At 46.8% G+C, this 22590-nt stretch overlaps 1 protein-coding gene across 1 annotated transcript in view; it reads left to right on the top strand.

Annotated features, from left to right (window-relative positions):
• Nucleotides 1-22590, top strand: part of magi3a (membrane associated guanylate kinase, WW and PDZ domain containing 3a) — a gene marked incomplete at its 5' end in the record, with an annotated part of 194659 nt that overhangs the window by 167826 nt on the left and 4243 nt on the right. Inside the window, 12 exon segments of the mRNA XM_083656482.1 lie at nt 1286-1483; nt 3993-4634; nt 8660-8691; nt 10656-10923; nt 11383-11477; nt 12789-12981; nt 15037-15243; nt 15676-15861; nt 15980-16073; nt 17898-17970; nt 18204-18341; nt 19418-19556. Coding sequence (XP_083512608.1) covers nt 1286-1483; nt 3993-4634; nt 8660-8691; nt 10656-10923; nt 11383-11477; nt 12789-12981; nt 15037-15243; nt 15676-15861; nt 15980-16073; nt 17898-17970; nt 18204-18341; nt 19418-19556 — 2265 coding nt within the window.

The following is a 22590-nucleotide window of genomic DNA, read 5'->3' as shown; positions in this document are numbered from 1 at the left end:
CAGATGATGCTGGGGGACAGGTGATGCTGGGGACAGGTGATGCTGGGGACAGATGATGCTGGGGACAGGTGATGCTGGGGGACAGGTGATGCTGGGGGACAGATGATGCTGGGGGACAGATGATGCTTGGGACAGATGATGCTGGGGGACAGATGATGCTGGGGACAGATGATGCTGGGGACAGATGATGCTGGGGACAGATGATGCTGGGGACAGGTGATGCTGGGGGACAGGTGATGCTGGGGGACAGATGATGCTGGGGGACAGATGATGCTGGGGACAGGTGATGCTGGGGGACAGGTGGCAGAATATGAGCAAGCATCTATACATTTCACTTTCGTATCACATCTCGGCTCAGGCACTTTTTCACACGCACACACACACACGCATGCACGCACGCACGCACACACACACACACACACACACACACACACACACACACACATACTGCCAAAAGAAACAAACCTGTCACCTTTGGAGCCGTGCCTAATGCCACCATTATGTAATTTCAAGCTCAATATAGCATTGAATGTCACGAGGATAACCATGATGCTAACCATGAGGCTAACCATGAGGCTAACCATGAGGCTAACCATAAGGCTAACCATGATGCTAACCATGAGGCTAACCATGATGCTAACCATGATGCTAACCATGATGCTAACCATCGACTGTACTGCACCATTATGCCATCTTATTTGATTCAATTTGAAAGGCATAATTTCATATTCGCTAACTATTTAATGTTGTAATGAAATACGGAGGGTTAACAAGAGCAATTTAGTTTATAATGATGACAGTAATTAGACCATCAACCATGTTTCCCTCCATTTCTTTCTCTCTCTCTCTCTCTCCTCTCTCACTCTCTCTCTCTCTCTCATCTGTCTCTCTCTCTCTCTCCTCTCTCACTCTCTCTCTCTCTCTCTCTCATCTGTCTCTCTCTCTCTCTCTCTCTCTCTCATCTGTCTCTCTCTCTCTCTCTCTCTCTCTCTCATCTGTCTCTCTCTCTCTCCTCTCTCACTCTCTCTCTCTCTCTCTCTCATCTCTCTCTCTCTCTCTCTCTCTCTCTCTCTCTCTCTCTCTCTCTCTCTCTCTCTCTGTTCAGTTGAATTCAGCTGTATTACATGAGACAAAATTAACATTTGTGTTGCCAAAGCATGACCAAGACTCATAATACCAAACAAAGAGAATCCAACCGAGTAGAAATCAAACAGCACCGCTATTTAGAGCTATATATATAACAAGGAAGTCAATGAGTATTCTCTCTCTCTCTCTCGTCCCACAGAGGAGCCTGGCGTCGGGGGGCGTGGCTTCACGCGGGACCCCGCCCAGCTGCAGGGCTCCATCGTGCGGACGGCGCTGAGGAAAAGCCCCCAGGGCTTCGGCTTCACCATCATCGGAGGAGACCGACCCGACGAGTTCCTGCAGGTGAAGAACGTGCTGCCAGACGGGCCTGCCGCGCACGACAACAAGATGGCCTCAGGTAAGGCGCACACACACACACACACACGGTCTGCGGGTGGAAGGCCAGTGGGTATGAGTGCTGGTCGCTGCACTAGTGCCTCCTCTGGTCAGTCGCGGCGCCTGTTTGGGGGGGGGGAGGGGAACTGGGGGGAATAGCGTGATCCTCCCACGCGCTACGGTCCTGCCGGTGAAACTCCTCGCTGTCAGGTGAAAATAAGCGGCTGGCGACTGCACATGTATCGGAGGAGGCGTGTGCTAGTCTACGGCTCTCCTCCGATCGGCAAGAGGGGGTGGAGCAACGACCGGGACAGCAGGGAGAATTGGCACAATTGGGGAGAAAACGGGGGAGAGAGGGGGTGTGTGAGAGAGAGAGAGAGGGGGTGTGTTTTATTTTGTATTTATTTATGTTATGTTTGTTTGTTTGTTTTATAAATAAAACATCATCCAGAAGCACATTGACATATACGTCCACATACACGCACTGCCGCACAGGCTTGGCATCAGCAGACACACACAAATCAGTTTCATGCACACTGAACACACACACACACACACGCACACACACACACGCACACTTGGAGAGCGTAAACAAAATATGCACTTCACAATAAATGTCACATTGCTTGATCAAATAAGGACAAATGTTTATAGGCGGCGCTCCGCTCTGCTCCCGAAAATGGGAAACTTCCATCAATAACGCGCATGTTGTGTTTACGGTTGACACCTGTTTTATATGCAGCCATATATTAGAGGTTTCATTGGACTGTGGACAGGCTGTTTTGTCATGGCTGGAGTATTACTACAAGCCTGCTTATCTAAAGCATGGCCATATATTCTGCATCACACACACAATATGCTTTATGCTATATATAGCTTCCCCTGCTTTCTACAATCTCACTAGTGCTACTGTGCTGCTAGCTCCCGCATATGTGACTTAGTACATTTCCATTTTGTGCATATATGAATATTATGATCACAAGCCTCCTGGTGGTGGTAATTTGAATTACTGTCAGCGAAGTGCCTGGGGACGCACATTACAGGAATATTGATTGCACCGCGCAGGCTTTAACAGCCACACCAAATACTATGCTGAGGAACCAACCAGCAAATTGGAAAAGGAGAGAGAGAGAGTAATCATTTTGAATGTTGTGTGAATATTTCCCTCGAGATGGAGGCTAATTGATCAATACAAAAAAATGAATGTATTTTAATTTCATTGGGTAATAATAATAGCAACTCAGCGGCGCTGGATTGTAATCACTTCACAGAGCTTTCTCTTGGATGTGTGGCTGCAGGCGCGTCATGTTAATTTATGCCAAAGGTAGAGAGGCCTTTTGACTTTCTAATTGGATGTGGACTTTGAGTCTCTAAAGCAATTGGTGGTTTATATTGTCATCAATATTGTGCCCCCCCCCCCCCCAAAAAAAAAAAACATTCTAACCTCCCAAATGCCTGAAACTCAATCAGATTGTTTTGTGCTAGCTTAGTTACTAGAGAAGTCATTAGGCTTGTGTGTAGAGTAGGGATGTCACGATACTAGAATTTCTACTTTGATACGCGATACCCAGGAAAATATCGATACCATTTTCGATACCACGTGAAGGGGGATGATGACACATCAAGAAGTATAAAAATAAAAGTTAGACAGATTGACGGACAGATGCTCACTTCTCCATAATCTAGACCTGATCAAACTTTGAACTTAGACAGCAGATTAGCCCTGCTGCTCTAGCCATCAGCCTATCAGAACACGTTGAGCTTGTTGAAGCAACAGATACCCACCAATGATAGGGAGGGAAAAATCAGTGATTTTTCATTAAAAGAAATCACTGCTGGTATCGAAACTGTTGCAAATGAGTATTGTATCCATTTAAAAAAAATTGTATTGATATTTATCAATACTATCGATACCTGCTGCAAATGAGTATTGTATCCGATTCAAGTTTTCAGTATTGATACTTTTCGATACTATCCATACTTTTGACAACCCTAGTGTAGAGGACCTGAACACATACTACATTGGTATGTGGAGCTTGTTTCAAGAGGGAAACCTTATGGCTGTGCTTGCTAGGTGAGGGTATTGATTGTGTAGGTGGGTTGACTCCTCCTCCGCCCCCTGCTTTCAGCCAGTCAGGTTCTATCTCAGCACAGCCAGCAGGGGGCGTGAGAGAGTTTCCCCCGTCAGAGCGAGATGAAAGGAGGAAGAAGAGAGCAGCAGGTCACTGATGGTGGTGGATGGTGTCTCTCTCTCTCTCTCTCTCCCTCTCCCTCTCTCTCTCTCTCTCTCTCTCTCTGTCTCTCTCTCTCTCTCTCTCTCTCTCTCAACATGTCTGAATGTGCTGAGTGCTGCTGAGAAGAGCAGAATGAGAGGATGAAAAAAAGAGGAGACACTCTACTTTCACCATTTCACTTACATCAAATGTTCGCTCCGTGATATATCAGAGATGTTAGGTATTTGATTTGATTTAATTTAATTTACAATAAATTAATTGCTCCATTCTTCTTGGTCTGCTGTGTGCATCACGTAGGCGATGTGATTGTGGACATCAACGGGACTGTTGTGCTGGGGAAGACCCACGCTGACGTGGTGCAGATGTTCCAGTCCATCCCGGTCAACCAGTACGTGGACATGGTTCTGTGTCGGGGCTACCCGCTGCCCGAGGACACCAGCAGCAGCGAGGAGGCGTCGGCCGAGGCCGGCACCGCCCAGGACGCCTCCCCCTCCCCCTCCGGCTCCATCCCCCAGGACCCCCACTACACCAGCCCGGACGGAGGCACCCTGCCCAGGCAAACCGCCGCCGTGCCTCCCATGACCAACGGAGGGCGCCACCACCACCACCACCATCATCCCCACCATCACCACCACCAGCACAACGCTCCTCACGGCCACACCCCGGAGGGCCCGGACCCCACGCTGCTGCAGCCGGAGCTGGTGAGCGTGCCGCTGGTGAAGGGCCCCGGAGGCTTCGGCTTCGCCATCGCCGACTGCCCCCTGGGCCAGAAGGTCAAGATGATCCTGGACGCGCAGTGGTGCCGCGGCCTGCTGAAGGGCGACGTGATCAAGGAGATCAACAGGCAGAACGTGCAGACGCTGAGCCACTCCCAGGTGGTGGACATCCTCAAAGACCTGCCCGTGGGCAGTGAGGTCAGCGTGCTGGTGCTCCGAGGAGGTGAGTTAGCAGGAAGCCATGGGTAGCATGGCTGCTAGCGCGCCGCAGCTAGTGTTGTAGTCAAGTGGGACTCCAGTCCAGTGGGACTGTAGTCCAGTCCAGTGTTGTAGTCAAGTGGGACTCCAGTCCAGTGGGACTCTGTCCAGTCCAGTGGGACTCTGTCCAGTCCAGTGTTTTAGTCAAGTCGGACTCCAGTCTGAGCCCTGGACACATTTTCAGGACTTGTGACTCGACTCGGAATTGATGATTGATGACACTGATGACTTGGACTTTGACTTGGACTCGAGCAGTCATGCATTTGGACTCAGGAGTTGGAGACAAGGACTCGGACTTGTTAATTGATTAAAAAAAAAAAAAAAAAATTTTTTTTTGTAATAGGACCAAATAATCTGGCACAAGATATTGATAGCTATATTAATACCGTGACATTATTATTTATTCTTCCACCTACATGTGGACTCACGCTCATGTTCAGTAACTCCTGACTCGTATTTGGACTTGGGCTCAGGTAAGGAGGGGGACTTGACTCTGACTCTTCGTTGGTGACTCGGACTCAGAACACTGGGGACTTAAGACTCGACTCAGACTCCAGATGTAGTGACTTGACTACAACACTGGCCTGCAGCAGCAGCAGCAGCAGCAGTCTCAGGTCAGGTGAGCCTACAGTACAACACCAGACTAATCCTCACAAGTATGTCACAGCTGGCGGGGTTATGGTGCTGATGCTGTTACATCACTGCTGTCTACATTCATCTACTCATGTTACCGCGCAAACACAGGTGCTCCTTCCTAGTAGTCGAGTGGTTAACCCATTGATCCCTGAGCAGCATTTGCGTGTATATCCTTCATTTGTGTGCGTATCCCTTTAAGACCGCGAACCGCGTTAACGCGGTTCGCGGTCTTAAAGGGATACACACACAAATGCTGCATGAGGTCCCACACTCATAGAACTACACGTGTCTGTTTTCCTCTCTTATTTTCCCATTGTCTGAGTCAAAAGCAGGAGTAAAATAGCAAAAGGTTGCGTCGTCGTCTTCTACCCACTCTCATTTCCAAATGAATTTCTATTATTTAGAACTAATGAGGTGCGAGAGAAAGCGAGACGGCAACATTGTCGGTGTAATTAAAGGGCTGCCCAGAAGAGGTGAGACTATGGCTAACATCCACCACATTTTAATCAACAACATGATGGATGACGGTGTCCAGCCTTACCGATGTACTTACCTATTCCAACCTTGCTATGGGCGATGTTAGTCTCCAGGCTCAGGTTCTCTCAGCCGACCAGCACCTCGCTCAGCGAACACACACACACCGTCCAAATAGTTTAATAAAGCAATTTCACGCTCTGGTCCACAGCAGCTCTGCATTTCCTGCTTTGCAGCACCGAACCCAAACAGGGAGGACGGCACGCTTAAGTCACATGATGGTGGTGAGCTATGCTGGCATGGCCCAAGTAGAGAGATGGTGGGTGGGTGGTTCACTTGCTGCTCAGAGGGAAGGAACAGGAGAGAGAGAGAGTTAAAGGAACACTCCGCCCATTCTCAACCAGCTTTGTATCATTAGAACATCAGTAGTATATCAGAAAACTGTAAACGGTAGTGAAGTCTGTCATTTAATTTGACAGTTATTGAGAGTTGATTTGAGTTAATGAGCTTTTCATTTTAGTTAGTGTGGACCAGTGATATCACTGGTCCACACTTTAACACTCAATAACTGTCAAATTAAATGACAGACTTCAAAACAGTTTACAGTTTTCTGATATACTACTGATGTTCTATTGATACAAAGCTGGTTGAAAATGGGCAGAGTGTTCCTTTAAGAGATATACAGTATATGCCTGGATGAGTGGATTAATCTCTCTGATGGTATCAGATACAGGAGCAGCCAGCAGGCGTGTCTTGCGTTGCCCTTCTCTGTACTTCAGAAAGGAGGCTGTCACTGGTTTGAAGGGCTTTGCTGTCCCTTCCTTCCCCGCAGTGCAGTAGCCTAGATTCAGGAGATCCAGTTGTTGCACCCACATATCAGATGTCCTCAGCCCGGGCTCTGCTCGGAGCTTCTGAGGGGCTCGTCCCGGGAGTGCGCCCGCTGTTATTAACTTCCTGGCTGCGTGTGGGTGGGGTTAGCTCGGCTAGCTGTATATGCAGGTGTTTGATCAGGTGTGTGTGTTACTGTTGGAGAGGCCTGGGAGGAGAGGAGGAGATCACAGAACCTTCAGGTCTAGCGCTACGTTCACACAGACACAGGGAACCTACGCCTTGCCTCGCCTCAACCCACGCCTACGCCTGCAGACCTTGAGCTGGGCGTGAACCGATCACACCGCACGCCTTTGAACACTGAACCTGGAGCCGAGTCGCTTGTGACTCCTCTCTCCCGACTGTATTTTTTCACGTGTGGTCCCGAATTATCATGGGTAGGTAAAATAAATCTGATATATTTAATGTTCTATTGATGCTGGATATGTATAACCAGGTCTGACTATAGTCGGACTTTTTAGAGGGGTAATCTTGCAAGAATATGTGCTGGCACAACAACATTGTCCATCTTGCTTCTTCGGTCGCTATTCTCTCTCCTGAAGATTTGTTTGCCGACGAGAAGAAAGCCCCACGTGATAGCCACCCGTCAATCTCTCTCTCTCGCTCTCTCTCTCTGCTCAACACTGTTGTAGTAACTCCATTTTATTTTGAAATTCAGTTGACTTTGCCATTTCCCGCGGATATTGTCGCGTTTTTCTTTCATGGCTTGACAGAGGAAGCCTGCCTGCACGCGCCTAGTTGCCTTCAAAATAGAACTCACGCCTAAACAATAAAATCGGCAAGGCACAGGCAAGGCGTGGGTACACGCTCAGGCGCCCGGTGTACACAGCCTCGTTGACTAAAACGGACGCCTATTTAAAAGCATGGGTAAAGGCAAGGCGTAGGCAAGGCTTGGGTGGCCGGTGTGAACTAGAAGGAGCTGTGCTGCCGGGGGGGCTGCCTTCAGGGCCCCCCCCCCCCGGGGGGGCTAGAACTCCCCTCTGATGACAGCAGTGTAAACGACACAGGAACTGATTTGATGTCTGCTCCCTATTCTGGATTTGACTAGAGCTGCAAACGATTACCGTAATCGATTAGTCGATCGACAGAAAATGAATCGACAACTATTTTGATAATCGATTAATCGTTTTGAGTACAATTTTAAGAGAAAAGGTCTAAATTCTCTGATTCCAGCTTCTTAAATGTGAATATTTTCTGGTTTCTTTACTCCTGTATGACAGTAAACTGATATTATCTTTGAGTTGTGGACAAAACAAGACATTTGAGGGCGTCATCTTGGACTTTGGGAAACACCGATCGTCATTTGCCACCATTTTCTGACATTTTATAGAGCAAACAACTAATCGATTAATCGAGATAATAATCGACAGATGAATCGATTATGAAAATAATCGTTAGTTGCAGCCCTATTGTCAATAGGGAGATATTATTGTAAATTAATTTATCATAATGATACATGGAGAGGATTGGGTCTGTTCTTTTATACCCCCACCAATATAATAACCTTCATTTATGGCCTCTAAATCTTTTCACAGCAGTTGAATGTTGATTGTGAAAGTCTATATTTAGATTGTTTTATCAGAATAGCAAACAAGGAGTCAGGTTACCCCCAGAGGAGAAGAGCATGTTTTCCCATGGCACAGTGTCTCCTCTCTTCCTCTCACCATCCTGTAACTGACCATGCAAGTCACTTTGCTGCTGGAGTATACTGCCCTCTACTGGCTGACGTTGTTGCACCTGAGCAAGTTGTCAGGAGACGATAGCAGGAGGAGATGATGGATGCAGGACAGGACAGGGTTAAAAAGCTGGTTATGACTCTGCTCACTCTGCCATGTGTGCCTGCCTGCATGTGAGATGAGAGAGGGTGTAGTGTGAAGCTCTCATCCACGGGCCAGTAGGTCAGTGGAGCAAAGTAGGGCTCCTCCAGCTTCAGCGATGTGTCCTTGGTGATAAATGTGTTGTTCTTGTGTCTCCATCTCTCTCTCTCCACAGGTCAGACGTCTCCTGTGAAATCACTCAAACCGGTAAGTAGAAGGAAGTCTTTTGTAATTGGTCGTCGTCACTCTTGGTTTCCACTAACTTAGCCAGGATAGTGGATATTATTTGAGGCTGAGGCTGAGGAAGATGCTGAAGATAAAACTGCTACTGAATTATTCAACAGATAATGCTGTAAGTTTGTCTGGGTTACCCGCGAGCAGCACACAGTCTGTGTACGGCGCTGTCTGTTCTCCAGGAGCTGCATTATTCAACCAGCCCAGCATTAGCAGACCCGGATGTTACTCCTGGATCTGGATGTGATAATGTGCTGCTGCTGCTGCTGGCTCCTGGCTAACAGCAGCTTAACATCCCTCTACTGTTTAAGATGATATGACATGTGTATGACTGTTTAAAATTAGGGCTGGGTTAAAAAAAATCGATATATCGATATTGAATCGATATTCATGTGAAGGAACAAGTATCGATACATAAATCCCAATATCGATCTTTTAAAATGCATTTTACAAAAAAACAAAAAAATGTTTAAAAAAATAAATAAACAGTCTATAATATTATAGGCTGTGTGTGGTAGTTAAAACATAGTTTCAAGTTGACGTTTATTTATGTTTGTAGTTGAAACAAAAACATAAATACTGTAGGCTACATGTGCATTGTGCATGCACCATGAGCCAGATGTACAGACCTCACATCTGTTTGCACTATAATGTTTGTGAACTGGAAATGTTCATGAGCTGTATTTAATGTTATTTAATTTTATTTACAAAGCATTTATACTTTATGAAACACTGTTTACAACATGCTGCTGTTCAATGATTCTGTTGTATAGTGGAAATCTAAATTTGTTTGGCTTCTCACAGAAGACTGTAAAGAAAGAGACAGAAGACTGTAAAGAAAGATAAGATGTTGAATGACTATGTTGGTCATGTTTAAATAAAAAAGAATTACATTATGTAACTGCTTTCTTTATGGTCAATTCTTAATGTAAATATTAATATTTTTTAATAATGCACCAGGTTAGAGGGTTCCTTGTACAATTTACAGCATTAGTTATTTGAGAATCTCTTCCCGTATCAAAGCAAAACTGGTATTGTAGCTAAAATATCGATATCGAATCGTATCGTATCGGAAATCGTATCGACTTGGGACCTTGTGTATCGGAATCGTATCGTATCGGGAAGTCAGTGGCGATACCCAGCCCTATTTAAGATGATATGACATGTTCAACTTAACTTAACATCCCTCTGCTAATGGTGTTTAACATGATATGTTGAACAGCTTGTTCCTGCAGTGTTGCTCAACGGCCGACTTTTAAAATAGAGGCAGTAGCTGATGGAGCAACAGCTTTACTCAAACTGGTTCAACTCTGAATGACACGGATGCACTATTTTTAACACATTCAGGCCAGTGCAACAGTTGACCAGCTGTTTCTTTGTGGAATAGAGTTGACCAACCTTTTCCAGCTGACATCAATCTTTGACATACATTAAATGCATACATCATACTTTACTACTTGCTATTTTTACTGTCTACTAATGTCTAGTTATTCTAGTTTATTCATATAGCCCTTAACACGGTCCAGTCTCACATGGCTTTACATACCATACATGTCATATACCATACTAGATCATACATATACATACTATACACATCATATACATGGCATACAGTATATACATATACATGACCATGAACATTATATACTGTCATATATACATACTTCATATACATTGTTTACTACATCATATAGAAACTATACATCCTAAGTCATATTATACACCACAACCAAACACACTCATGCCCATGGGAATTTTAGAGTCTGCTTGACTTTGGACTTTGGAATATAAGTTAAATGAGGATTTGAATAAATTAACTTTTTATTGTTTTCATTTAAGTGATTGATTTGTTTATGTTGGTGGGTGTTTGCCCTCAGAAGATTGATCACCGTCTGGAGGTCGTCACTCCATCATCACAGCTTGTGTTTCTGTTACAGTGCACAGCGCCCATGTCCCAGCAGGCAGCCCACCCCGTGGCCCCCCAGCAGCAGCAGCTGCCCCAGCCAGGGGCTGCACAGCTGCAGCGAGGAGCGGAGACCACCACCACCACCACCAGCACCGAGACCCTGAGCCACGCGGAGCCGCCCGCACCCGCACCCCCACAGCCTCTCCCTTTCCCTGGCAACAACACCCTGCGCTCCTCCTCGCCCAAACCGGACCCGTCCGAGCTCTACCTCAAGTCCAAGGCCCTGCAGGACAGCAAGCGTAAGTCTTCACTTAGATGGCAGATTGTGTGAAAGTACTTTGTGCCCAAAGCTTGGAGGAGCTTCAACATGGTGATGCAGAGAACCACCTGCGATGTCAGTGAGTTTTAGATGAACAGGCCATTTCATTTGATGAAGTACTGGAGGAAGGCTAGAGTTCTCTAATATGATTAACACATGCTCAAAACATCACAACATTTATAACAATTGTACCATTTCTCACCATTATAAACAAGATACAATAAAATAATAGCATGTGTATAGCCCATCACAAGCACATATTACTTATAAATCATTTCAAGTATTTTACTGCTCTCTGGATCTTGACCCCGGCCTTGCAGCTACTGTATTATACAACACACATTGGCCAGGATGTTTATATCTATCTTCACTCCACGGACCTACTGGCTATTTGATCTACTGACTATTTGATCTTTCTCCTTCCCTCTCCTCTCTGCAGCTCCCAACACCAAGGACCTGGATGTGTTTATCAAAAGAAACCAGGAGTCGGGCTTTGGGTTCAGGGTGCTTGGAGGCGAGGGGCCGGACCAGCCGGTAGGTACCACCAGCTCAGTCAGTACGCACCGAAACAGGCCTGGTACACTGGTCTAAATCCCAAAGCAATATTTAAGCCGCATCCAATTACTAAAATAGCTTTAATCTCTACAATTGCTGCGGGACAACGGGCTAATGGATTGTCCAGAAAGAGCTAACCCTAAAGAGCTAAACCCTAAAGAGCTAACCCTAAAGAGCTAACCCTAAAGAGCTAACCCTAAAGAGCTAACCCTAAAGAGCTAACCCTATCTCTTTGACACTCTGGGAACATTACACCAAACGCTCAAAGCAACTGAGAGGATTTAGACTGATTATTATTCAATTTCTTTTCTTCTTTTTTTTTTCAATTTGTCAATAGAACAGTAGACAAACAAGACAAAACAAACAGGCTCAGGCACAGGAAAACAAAAGAAAAAAACAACAACATACAAACATAATCATCATTCAATATCACAACGTGGTGCTACTGTACAGTACCAGCCACATAAGGCGCATAATGTGCTTAAAAGAAAAAAGAAAAACATGGGATCCTGCATGAGGGGTCCTTGAGAAACCAGCCAGGCGAGTCACCCATCACCCCCTAACCTCATGGAGGTAGGCTAGAAACGGCTCCCAGATCCTTAGACATTTTCCAAGTGAGTTGCTTCTCAGAAACCTGGTGCCTCTCCATCTGTATGACACAGATCATGTCCATCAACCACAATTGAAAAGGAGGTGAAGAAGAGGGGGACTTCCATTCCTTCAAAATTATTTTTTTGGCAACAATTGTCCCCCGGTGTCAGAGACTGTTGCACAGCTGTAGGGAAGTTCAGAGAGGACCCCGAGCAGCCAAGGATGGCGAGTTCTGCCTCCGGCTGAAGGGTTATTTTGTAGTCAAGTCCTTGGAAAGGATGCGCTTTCCCTGGTGGCTTTCTTAGTGGTGCTAAAACCAGCAAAGTTCAAAACATAAAGATAATTGCACCTAAGGCACAAGGTAGCACACACAGATCTTCAGGACAAAGGATTCTCTATTTCACCATTTATTTGGCCATGTCAGGTCGATACATGCCAACGTTTCGGCCTCTCGGCCTTCATCAGGACAAGAAGAGCCCTGGGGTATTTTGTAGGCCTTAGAGTACCAGTCAAATATTTTGGCCCAGAATCCTGTCGGTGAAGGGCAGAACCAGAAAGCATGAGACAGAGTGACACCTCCTCTGACACCTGACACACAGTGATTTAGACTGATTATTGAGCTGTTGTACCCTCTGTGTGTGTGTTAGTCTGACCTGGATTTAATGTGTGTGTTTCTGCGTTATCGTCTCTCCTCCGCAGGTGTACATCGGTGCCATCGTGCCGCTGGGCGCGGCGGAGAAGGACGGGCGGCTGCGTGCGGGCGACGAGCTGCTGTGTATCGACGGCGTGCCGGTCAAAGGCAAATCCCACAAACAAGTGCTGGAGCTGATGACCAACGCCGCCCGCAACGGCCAAGTCATGCTCACCGTCCGCAGGAAGCTGGCACACGCAGGTGGGTCCGCTCGGGCGCGGCATCGACGCCAACGTTTTTCTCGCTCGAGCTTTCTTACTCGAAGCCTTTAAGTCGAGCATTTCCTGCTTTTTCCTCGCTCGATCGATAACCTCTCCGAAACGCTTTGATCAGGGATTCTTTACTCTGATCCTCTCAATTTGTGCTGGATGACTTAATTGGGCCCCCAAAGTTCTTCAAACATTCTGCTTATTCTGTGTAGAAAATAATTGCAAAACTAAAAGAAATTCATCCTCATCATATTCATTTGATTACTTCTATTAAACATCTTAGTTCAGCGCAGAGCACATTTGTTTAACGATTAATATAGTTACAGAAAAATGAGGAAAAAGAATACATCAAACAAATAAATAATAACCAGGTGGAGATTGTTTGGTGTGTGTTTGTCTGCTGAGGCTGATTGAAATTGTGCGAAGGACCGTAAAGATGAGATCAGATTTACATCTCAAACGATGTCAACAACAACACAACAACAACAACAAGGATATGCTGAGTTTTCTATTTGATCAGAATATAGAGCCCTGCTGCATCCAGGCTTGTTTACCAGCACAAACAATCACTCTGTGAATAGAACAAGCAGCACTTTGTGAAATGACTTTGGCTTTTGATGCATCTCAACAACAGACGTGATCACAGTGCAGGAATGAATGAAGCATCAATCATTGTTAAGGGCGTCCGTATCAAAGCCCAGGTTTAAAAAGAGAGTCCCAGATGCCAGCTGACACAACAGAGACTCAGCAAAACAAACGCTCAACCAAGAGGAGATCCAGGCAGGTCAGCTCGTCTCATGAGGAACACATTGTAAAAGGGGGTTCATCTCAAATATAGATATTTGTTTATTGACCCATTGTCTCATATTATTTTCGGGCATGATACACAAATCAAATACAAAAATGTAAATTGATTAAAAATTTTGCTCTATACTGTCTGCTAGTCCACCATGGAGGCTGCAGAGAGATGGCCTCCAGATGGCTTTGGATCAAGAGGAGCGATCCGTGGGCCAATGCTGCTGGGACACAAGCCAGGGTTTGATCAGCCCTGGCTGGGTCACCTGAGCGAGGGTTTGATCAGCCCTGGCTGGGTCACCTGAGCGAGGGTTTGATCAGCCCTGGCTGGGTCCCCTGAGCGAGGGTTTGATCAGCCCTGGCTGGGTCACCTGAGCGAGGGTTTGATCAGCCCTGGCTGGGTCACCTGAGCGAGGGTTTGATCAGCCCTGGCTGGGTCGCCTGAGCGAGGGTTTGATCAGCCCTGGCTGGGTCACCTGAGCGAGGGTTTGATCAGCCCTGGCTGGGTCGCCTGAGCGAGAGGTTTGATCAGCCCTGGCTGGGTCCCCTGAGCGAGGGTTTGATCAGCCCTGGCTGGGTCACCTGAGCGAGGGTTTGATCAGCCCTGGCTGGGTCACCTGAGCGAGGGTTTGATCAGCCCTGGCTGGGTCGCCTGAGCGAGAGGTTTGATCAGCCCTGGCTGGGTCGCCTGAGCGAGGGTTTGATCACCCCTGCCTGGGTCACCTGAGCGAGGGTTTGATCACCCCTGGCTGGGTCGCCTGAGCGAGAGGTTTGATCAGCCCTGGCTGGGTCACCTGAGCGAGAGGTTTGATCAGCCCTGCCTGGGTCACCTGAGCGAGAGTGTTTATGATTGTTGAAAGACCCGAAACACTCGATGACCTCAGGAAACATCACTGAAGATGTGTCCCAGTGCATCCTAGGATGTATCTTAGAATCTTTTTGGAAGTCAGAAGACTCAGATTGGAGACGTTTTGGCAAATAATTGCTCGTGGATACGTTTGATGTGAGCAAAGACGACGTAACGACCACTGTTCACAACGAAGGATTTTATTCTGCCAGTGAAAGTGACAAGTCCTTTCTCCACTGGCATTTACCTTCCAAACTGAGCCTGCGCTGTCAGCCGTGATGCATGGACACGCGCCATCGTCGCCAGATGGATCGATCGTCGTTTTGAAACCGACTGCCATTAGAGATTGTTTGTGTATGCAAGCGTTCCCTCATGTGCCTGTTGGTTGTGCTGCCATTTTGTCAGATGCCGGTGGAGAGGAGGAGGGCGGCCAGCAGGTGGCGTCCGCCCTGGTCAACGGCTCCCCTAAGCCGGCCCGCAGCGACGCGCCCGGCGCCTCCCAGCTGACCCAGGCCTGCAGGCCAGAGTGCTTCGACGTCACCTTGCAGCGCAGAGACAACGAGGGCTTTGGCTTCGTCATCCTCACCTCTAAGAACAAGCCCCCGCCTGGAGGTCAGACATGAGCACAAACATGTTTCAACCTTCTTCTTCTTCTTCTTCTTCTTCTCCTTCTCCTCCTCCTCCTCCTCCTCCTCCTCCTCCTCCTCCTCCTCCTCTGTATACTCTCCCATTCACTTTTCCACCAGTTGTTATGCTGTGTTACATTGAGGAGAAAACCATCTCTGTTCAAAGACATGCCCAAAGTCAAACTGCATCATTCATCTCTCCACACACTACTGACTGCAAACAGGAGCTCTCTTTAACAACACGTTAGATCTCAGAACAGAGATTTCAAAAGAGAACGTCTGTTTTTTTTACAAGTGGTATGTTGTTGCTGATGTTGAGTTAACGGGATACTCCTCAAACAGAACAAACAAGCTCCGTCAGTCAGTCAGTCAGCAGAAATAAAATAAAGTCCTTTCTGGGTTTCTCTCTCCGCACCAGTTATCCCTCACAAGATAGGCCGCATCATCGAGGGCAGCCCCACCGACCGCCTGGGTCAGATGAAGGTGGGCGATCGCATCTCGGCCGTCAACGGCCAGTCCATCATGGAGCTGTCTCACAACGACATCGTGCAGCTCATCAAGGACGCCGGCAACGTCGTCACCCTCACCGTGGTGCCTGAAGACGGTAGGTCGGCGTTCCAGAGAGAGGAACGTCGGGAACGTCGGGGGACAATTGAGTGGGATTGAGATGATGGGATTTGTAGTAAGGCAGCAGCATCTGTTTGTGTGAATTGTTTGCACAGACAGCGGTCCTCCATCTGCAACCAGCTCAGCCAAGCAGAGCCCTTCAGCACAGCACCGAGCTATGGGCCAACAACCTTCCAGCCATGCAGACAGGTACAGGTGTGCACACACACACACACACGCACACACACACACACACACACACACCGGCTGGAAATAAGCCCATTGGACACGACGTAAGACAGGTGGTGCACACCTGAACCGTAAATGAGCCCCGGTCCTCTCTTGTGCTACATTCTGCCCCAATTACCATCATCTGTGGTCCTCCTCGCTCTCCTCGTTATCCACGAAGAGAGAAATCCCCTCTATGGCCACTGGGTGGATGAAATCCCCTCTATGCCCACTGGGTGGATGAAATCCCCTCTATGCCCACTGGGCGGATGCTGGAGTACAGAACGCGAGAGAGGGATTCACGGAGAGTTTGGCTTTCTCTTTGATCTTCCTTGTTAAAGGTCCCAATTCGTGCAGCTGTAACCTCTTAAAAACGTGTGTCTCTGGTCCATAAAACATGATTCTGGATTAATTTGTCGAAAATATAGCAACCCCGTTCGTTCTGACGGAGTTGTCACTTCCTCATCTCGTCGCTTCCCAAGAATGGTCTGTTTCTATAATATATTCAGAACTAACAGTTCCCATTGGCCGCTGAGGGAGAGCCCGCCCCAGGCTCCCAGCGGCCAATCAGATTAGCGTCCGTGGACCAGCACGCTAGGTGTCCACAACTAACGTTAGCAACGAGCTATAGCTAACTTAACGGTTGCTACGCTAAAGAGGACATCTCAAAATGCCTAGACTTACCGAATGCACCTCCGCAGTTGCTGGATCACGTACAGTTGGCGTCGCTCCAGCTAGAAGTGTTAATTTTGTGGCTATAGACAAAATGGTGCAGGTAGGTTGTGTGAGAGAGACCGCGCGCAGTATGCTTAAGGACCCGAGTGACATCACATTAACCCGTCTGGGGGAACAGAGTGTAAGGGGCGTGGCTTGAAGGAGACTGCAGGGGGAAGCTGGATAGGGACAAATCCAACTCTGGCAGTTCTGAGCTTGTGACGACTCATTACAGGGAGGGATGACAACAGTATATATGCATTTACAAGTAAAAACAGCTTTTGCACGGAATGGGACCTTTAAAGCAGATTACCTGTGTCACACTTTTAATCCGTTGCAGCCCTGCCCAGCCCAGTCAGCCCTGCCCAGTCAGCCCTGCCCAGCCCAGTCAGTACTGCCCAGTCAGTCCTGCCCAGTCAGCCCTGCCCAGTCAGCATGGCTTCCCCTTCCCCTCATTTAACCCCCGCTCCATTCCTCAGCAGTCCCCTCCTCCCTCCCCCTCTCTGTCTAATCCCCAACACATGGTTCTGGCTCGGCCCGGGCCAGATATGAGTCGGCGCTGTCAGCTTGGGCCAACGTGAAGTCTTAAACCCTCTCTCTCTGCCAGAGCCGCTCAACACGGCCAAGACTCAGCAGCATTGCTAAAGTCCCACCACAAAGGCATTGTAATGAGCTCTGCGGAGCAGTAAAATGTGCCCTGGTTGTCCTCCTCTGAGCTGGAACAGCAACACAGCTTCTATGGAGGATTTACACTGCTCTCCCTGCAGTGGATCATAATGGCACCAACAGAGAGAAGCTGTGGATGTTGGAATGAAGACGTGATCCTGCGTGATCCTACTGCATGTAGCTGAATCCTAGAAGAAGAATGTGAATTTCTCCTAGAATAATAATGCAAAGTCTGTTCTGTTGCTCACCGGTACTTTATGTTCTATTTGTGTGCTAATATTCCACTTTCATTTTCCATTTTCCATTTGTCAGTAAAGTGTCATGTCATCTCTGTGCGTTTATAACGGTCACTCAGGTTCTCATGTGTTTTGTGATCCTATCTGGGGTAGGAATGTCTAATGTGTTTTGTGATCCTATCTGGGGTAGGAATGGTGACTCTGAGGAGAAGAAGGACTGGTCAAAAGAAACGGGAACCCTCATCACCTCAGGCCCGAAGCAGGTGAGACCATAGCGGGAGATGAACTTCCACTCTGTGTGTGTCTGTGAGGGAGTAGCTTTTCTTAGACTGTGCTGCCGAGGAACTATGTTTGCTCTGCTTTGGTGCCAATTTATATATATAAAAAAGAAATCCTAATCTGTGGGAAATTGCTTCTTAAATACTAGAATGGTTGAAGTCTTTGAAGTGTTCAAAGTGTTCAAAGCTAAATGTCATTGTGTGTCTGTGAGCAACAGGGCTGTTTTGTGGTGGAGCTGGAACGCAGCCAGCGGGGCTTTGGGTTCAGTCTGAGAGGAGGCAAGGAGTACAACATGGGCCTGTTCATCCTGCGCCTGGCCGAGGACGGGCCGGCGCTGAAAGACGGCAGAATACATGTGAGTCTGTCTACTGAACCACAATACTGTCTCTGGACAGAACCACACTCATAAGGTTCTGGGTAATTACTACTCCCTGCTCCTACATACTATAGCAGTCCTAACCACAATGGACGGTCTTTCTCAAAAGAACAAGTCATTGTAGTTTTCTGGTTGGAAATGTCTGAAAATACTGAAAGACACGACCAGTCAAAAGTTGGGACACACACCTGATTGAATGTACTATGTTTTTTTATGATCTTATAGCCATGTTGACCTAAGGGCTTTATGCTTAATTGCTTGAAATTGTTTGTTCGTTAAGTTGATGCCTATGTATGAATTTCTTTGCCTTTCCATCAAATCAAAGTGTGGCTACTTATTAAAAGGATCTAAAATATAAGACAGCTTTGATTTCATCATTTTTTGGTCGCTGCATAATTCAATTTATTATTTCATCGTTTGGATGTCTTTACCATTATTCTAAAATGTTGAAAATAGAAAAGTGTGGTGTGTGTAAACTTGTGCCTAATAGTGTCATTTCCTATCCACCTTATTTTTGGTGGCCATTTTGCCTTACGTTAACCATGGGTTCTATTTCCGGTGTAACCAATTTAGATAACCCCCCAGCCCCGACAAAAAAAACGTCTATGAGGATTTTACCCTTTTACAGCAGAGCCATTCTGCTCTACAGCCGTGTCGTTCGGGTGCTGGGATAACGTAATGCATTGTGGGTAGTCGGCTACTAACTGTGGCTAATGTTAGCGGCTAGCTAGCTACTGTATGTTACATGGCAGTAAAACGCCACCAAATTGATTTAACTTTTAACCATTTCAAGTAACACACATTTCGAGTTTCCATACGGACCTCCAGCGTTGGTTAGTTGTTTATAACGTGACTATATTTATAACTTTTATAACGGACTCCAGCTTCCGGTTTATAATTCGGGTCTGCAGCCAGAGTATAACAAAGGAAATGGCAAGCGGCAACAATGAGTCACGTTAAACCGGACCTTGTACCCACGATTCTTTTTTACAGTGGGGCATTCAAAAATAAGGTGGATATCCAGTAAGAACTGACTCTGTCTGCCTCACACACAGGTTGGCGATCAGATTGTGGAGATCAACGGCGAGGCCACCCAGGGCATCACACACACTCGGGCGATCGAGCTGATCCAGGCGGGCGGCACCAAGGTCCACCTGCTGCTCCGAGCTGGACTGGGCCTGGTGCCGGATCACAGTGAGTGGGCCCGCCGGCGCCGACTACAACCGCATGCATGCATGTACACACAATAGCATATTAGCCATACAGACAAAGAAGCTTTCGTATGGAAACGCTTGATAGCAGGGTGCTCAGTTTCTTTATTCTCATGCATGTGTTTTGCGAGCTTCTCTCTTGACCTTTCTCTCCTCTCATCCTATCTTGATCTATACCTCTACCGCTCTCTCTCTCTCTCTTCTCTCTCTCTCTCTCTTTCTCTCTCTCTCTCTTTGGGCACGGCTGTCTTCTTCTACCTCTTCTCTATCTCCTCCTCCTATAGGTCTGAACTCTTCTTCCACCCTGTGCTTCTACATGAAACCAGAGCATCAGTAAAGACCTCACTGCTTTTCTCGGTCTGTCCCCCTTGTTACCTTGGTAAACATTTGTCCTCCTACTTTTGCCTTTTGAGCATCTCCTTTCGTAGTGATCCATCCTCCTCGATTCACGTGTCTTTCTCTGTTACCCCCAGTTCACCTCCCAGTTTCTCTGTTCCCCCCCAGTTCACCTCCCAGTCAATCTGAACTAGATCAGGAACGTGTGGCTCAGCAGACACCTATACCCGTTTTCCATTGGCACTTGGTGGCCGCGCCAAGCCGCGCCATGCCATGCCATGCCATGCCATGCCATGCCGCGCTGATTTCGGTTTGCATTAAAAAAACAAAAACAAACAAAAAAAAACGTGCTAAGCGTGCGATGCTGCGGTCCAGATGGACCTTCTCTGGAGGTGGGGCCAAAGTGCGCCGGACCCACCTCCAGGCGGGACGTCTCGCCAACCGCAGCCAACCCCATGATGCCCGCCCTTCTCCCCCTCAAACAGCTGTTGTTTGCGAGAAGCTGCGATGAGAAACTCTCACGCAGGGTTCGAGTTATAGTCAGATAGCTATGGGGTCCCCCTAAACGTGAAAATTGGGCCGTTTTTTCCTCAAATTGTGGCCGTTTGAAGCCAGATTTAGAGGAATATCTAATTTTAAATTAACATTCGGTTTAGACTGTTGTATGATGTTATTATTCAGTCTTACACTTGCATCTGATAAAATACAACAATTTAATTTTACAAATGAGACAAAATTGCTTAACTTAAATTAACATTTATTTAACTCTGTCTCTGCACTTATAAATCAAAAACTACAAAAATAAATACATAATGCTCATACAATTTGCTTTCCGAGCAGTTCTCTGCACTCAGCAAGAAACGCTATCTAAAAACAACAACAAGAAGAAAACAGATGAATGGGGCAGCCATCCCCTACGCTACCGTTGCATAGCAACAACAGACCGGAAGTTACCAGAGTAGGCTAACCTTATGAACAAACCCCTTGTGCACAGGTAATCAAGAACTTGTGAATGAAAAACAAATTGCAACAAACAGCAGCATATTTCAGCAGATACAGTAGCAGCATCTTGTTAGAACAAAAACAACTGTAGGCGTAATACTTACAAAATGAAAAATCTCAGACTCCTCTCCTCTCCTCTCATCATCAGACCATAACGTTAGCTTACCTACTAGCTAGTAGCAACCTAGCTGTTGCACTAACAGGTCGTTGTCCCTTGTCTGAAGTCGTTCTTTGTTTCTTTCTTAAACCGAAGCTATCCAGGCTTGTACACCCCGTTGGCAGCTTCAGCCTTTTCTTCAGTGGCATGATAACGGTATACTAAAGATTAATAAGATCTTGTTGGCTCAGGCGGCTGTTTACATCACATGATGATTGCATGTTGTGGCTTCTTCTCCCTGCAACTCGGTTGTAGCAGTAGAACACGCGCTCATGGGCGGCACATGGTGGCTTGGAGGTGAAATGCAGCCTATTTCACACAATTCAAACGGTTGTTTTGGGAAAACTGAAAACATGTTTCTTATTTAGCCTATTTATCTAGTTAACATAAATAATAATAATTCTTCCATCGAAAAATGTGTTATTTGGAACACAAAAAAGGAAAAAATAAATAAAAATAAAAAAGTTATATTTGTGGGGGTCCCACAGGTGTTCTGGACTATGGGGTCCCAGACTCTAGCTATGGGGTCCAAGACCCCATAGGTCCCCCCATAACTCGAACCCTGCTCTCACGTCTCTGAGACCAGAGCGAAGGACGTTTTGAAAAGCCTCAGTGTGTTCAGCTCTTAGTCACGATAACGATACAATCCGATATTTTAACATTTTTTTGCGATTGATTTGTAAGTTGAGGGGGCATCCTCCACGCTAATTTGAGTCATTTCACCATTTTCATCCTCCGTGTCTGACTGTAACGTCCCTCGTCTGTTCAAACAAAGCAATGAAAAGGACAGCGAGCATGCAATCAGATGCAGATCAGTGCCACCATGTGTTCAGCTTCTTTTTCTCGCGATATGAGATTTCTTCTCAACGATACATATTGTCACGTTTTGATATCGCGATATATTGTGACATCCCTACTACTTTCAGATATCTGCTTTATTCGACGGTTTCTCGATCACTCGGAGCTATGTTGAGCTTATGAACACATTTCCTGCTGCCGCATCATATTAAAAGCTTTCCACTGACGAACTGAATGCAAAGGCCTTTTATTGTGAAGAACTTACAGGAAATGCAATGTTGATCCACCGTTTTAGCCGCGGCTTTTGACCACTAGTGACTAGTCACAGCCGAGGCTGCCATTAAAGACACACGTACAACTAGGTAGCCCTGTTGTCGTGGAAACACAAATCGCCATGACGCAGTGCCAGCTTTTCGTACGGAAAAACCACGCGAATGTATCACATTCACAAGCAGAGCTACTCTTCTTGACTGCCTGCTACTGTGGAGGGCTAAACCAAAGCAGCGACCCCTAGTGGAAGGAAACAGACCCTGCAGGAGCACTGGGAGGTTATTTTAAGACTATTCCCCAAAGCCACATGCCACTGAGCACACACACCTCATCCTGAGGGCAAACAAAGTGTGTGAAGCCCTTAACTACATATTGATCAGTGAGTGACAAGCGCTAAAAGGATGTGTGTGTGTGTGTGTGTGTGTGTGTGTGTGTGTGTGTGCGTGTGTGCGTG

Source organism: Poromitra crassiceps (genome assembly GCF_964638095.1).
Source record: "Poromitra crassiceps genome assembly, chromosome: 20".
In the NCBI taxonomy this organism is placed as follows: Eukaryota; Metazoa; Chordata; class Actinopteri; order Beryciformes; family Melamphaidae; genus Poromitra; species Poromitra crassiceps.
The sequence above is the reverse complement of the archived record's forward strand: the minus strand, read 5'-3'. Positions and strand labels throughout refer to the sequence as shown.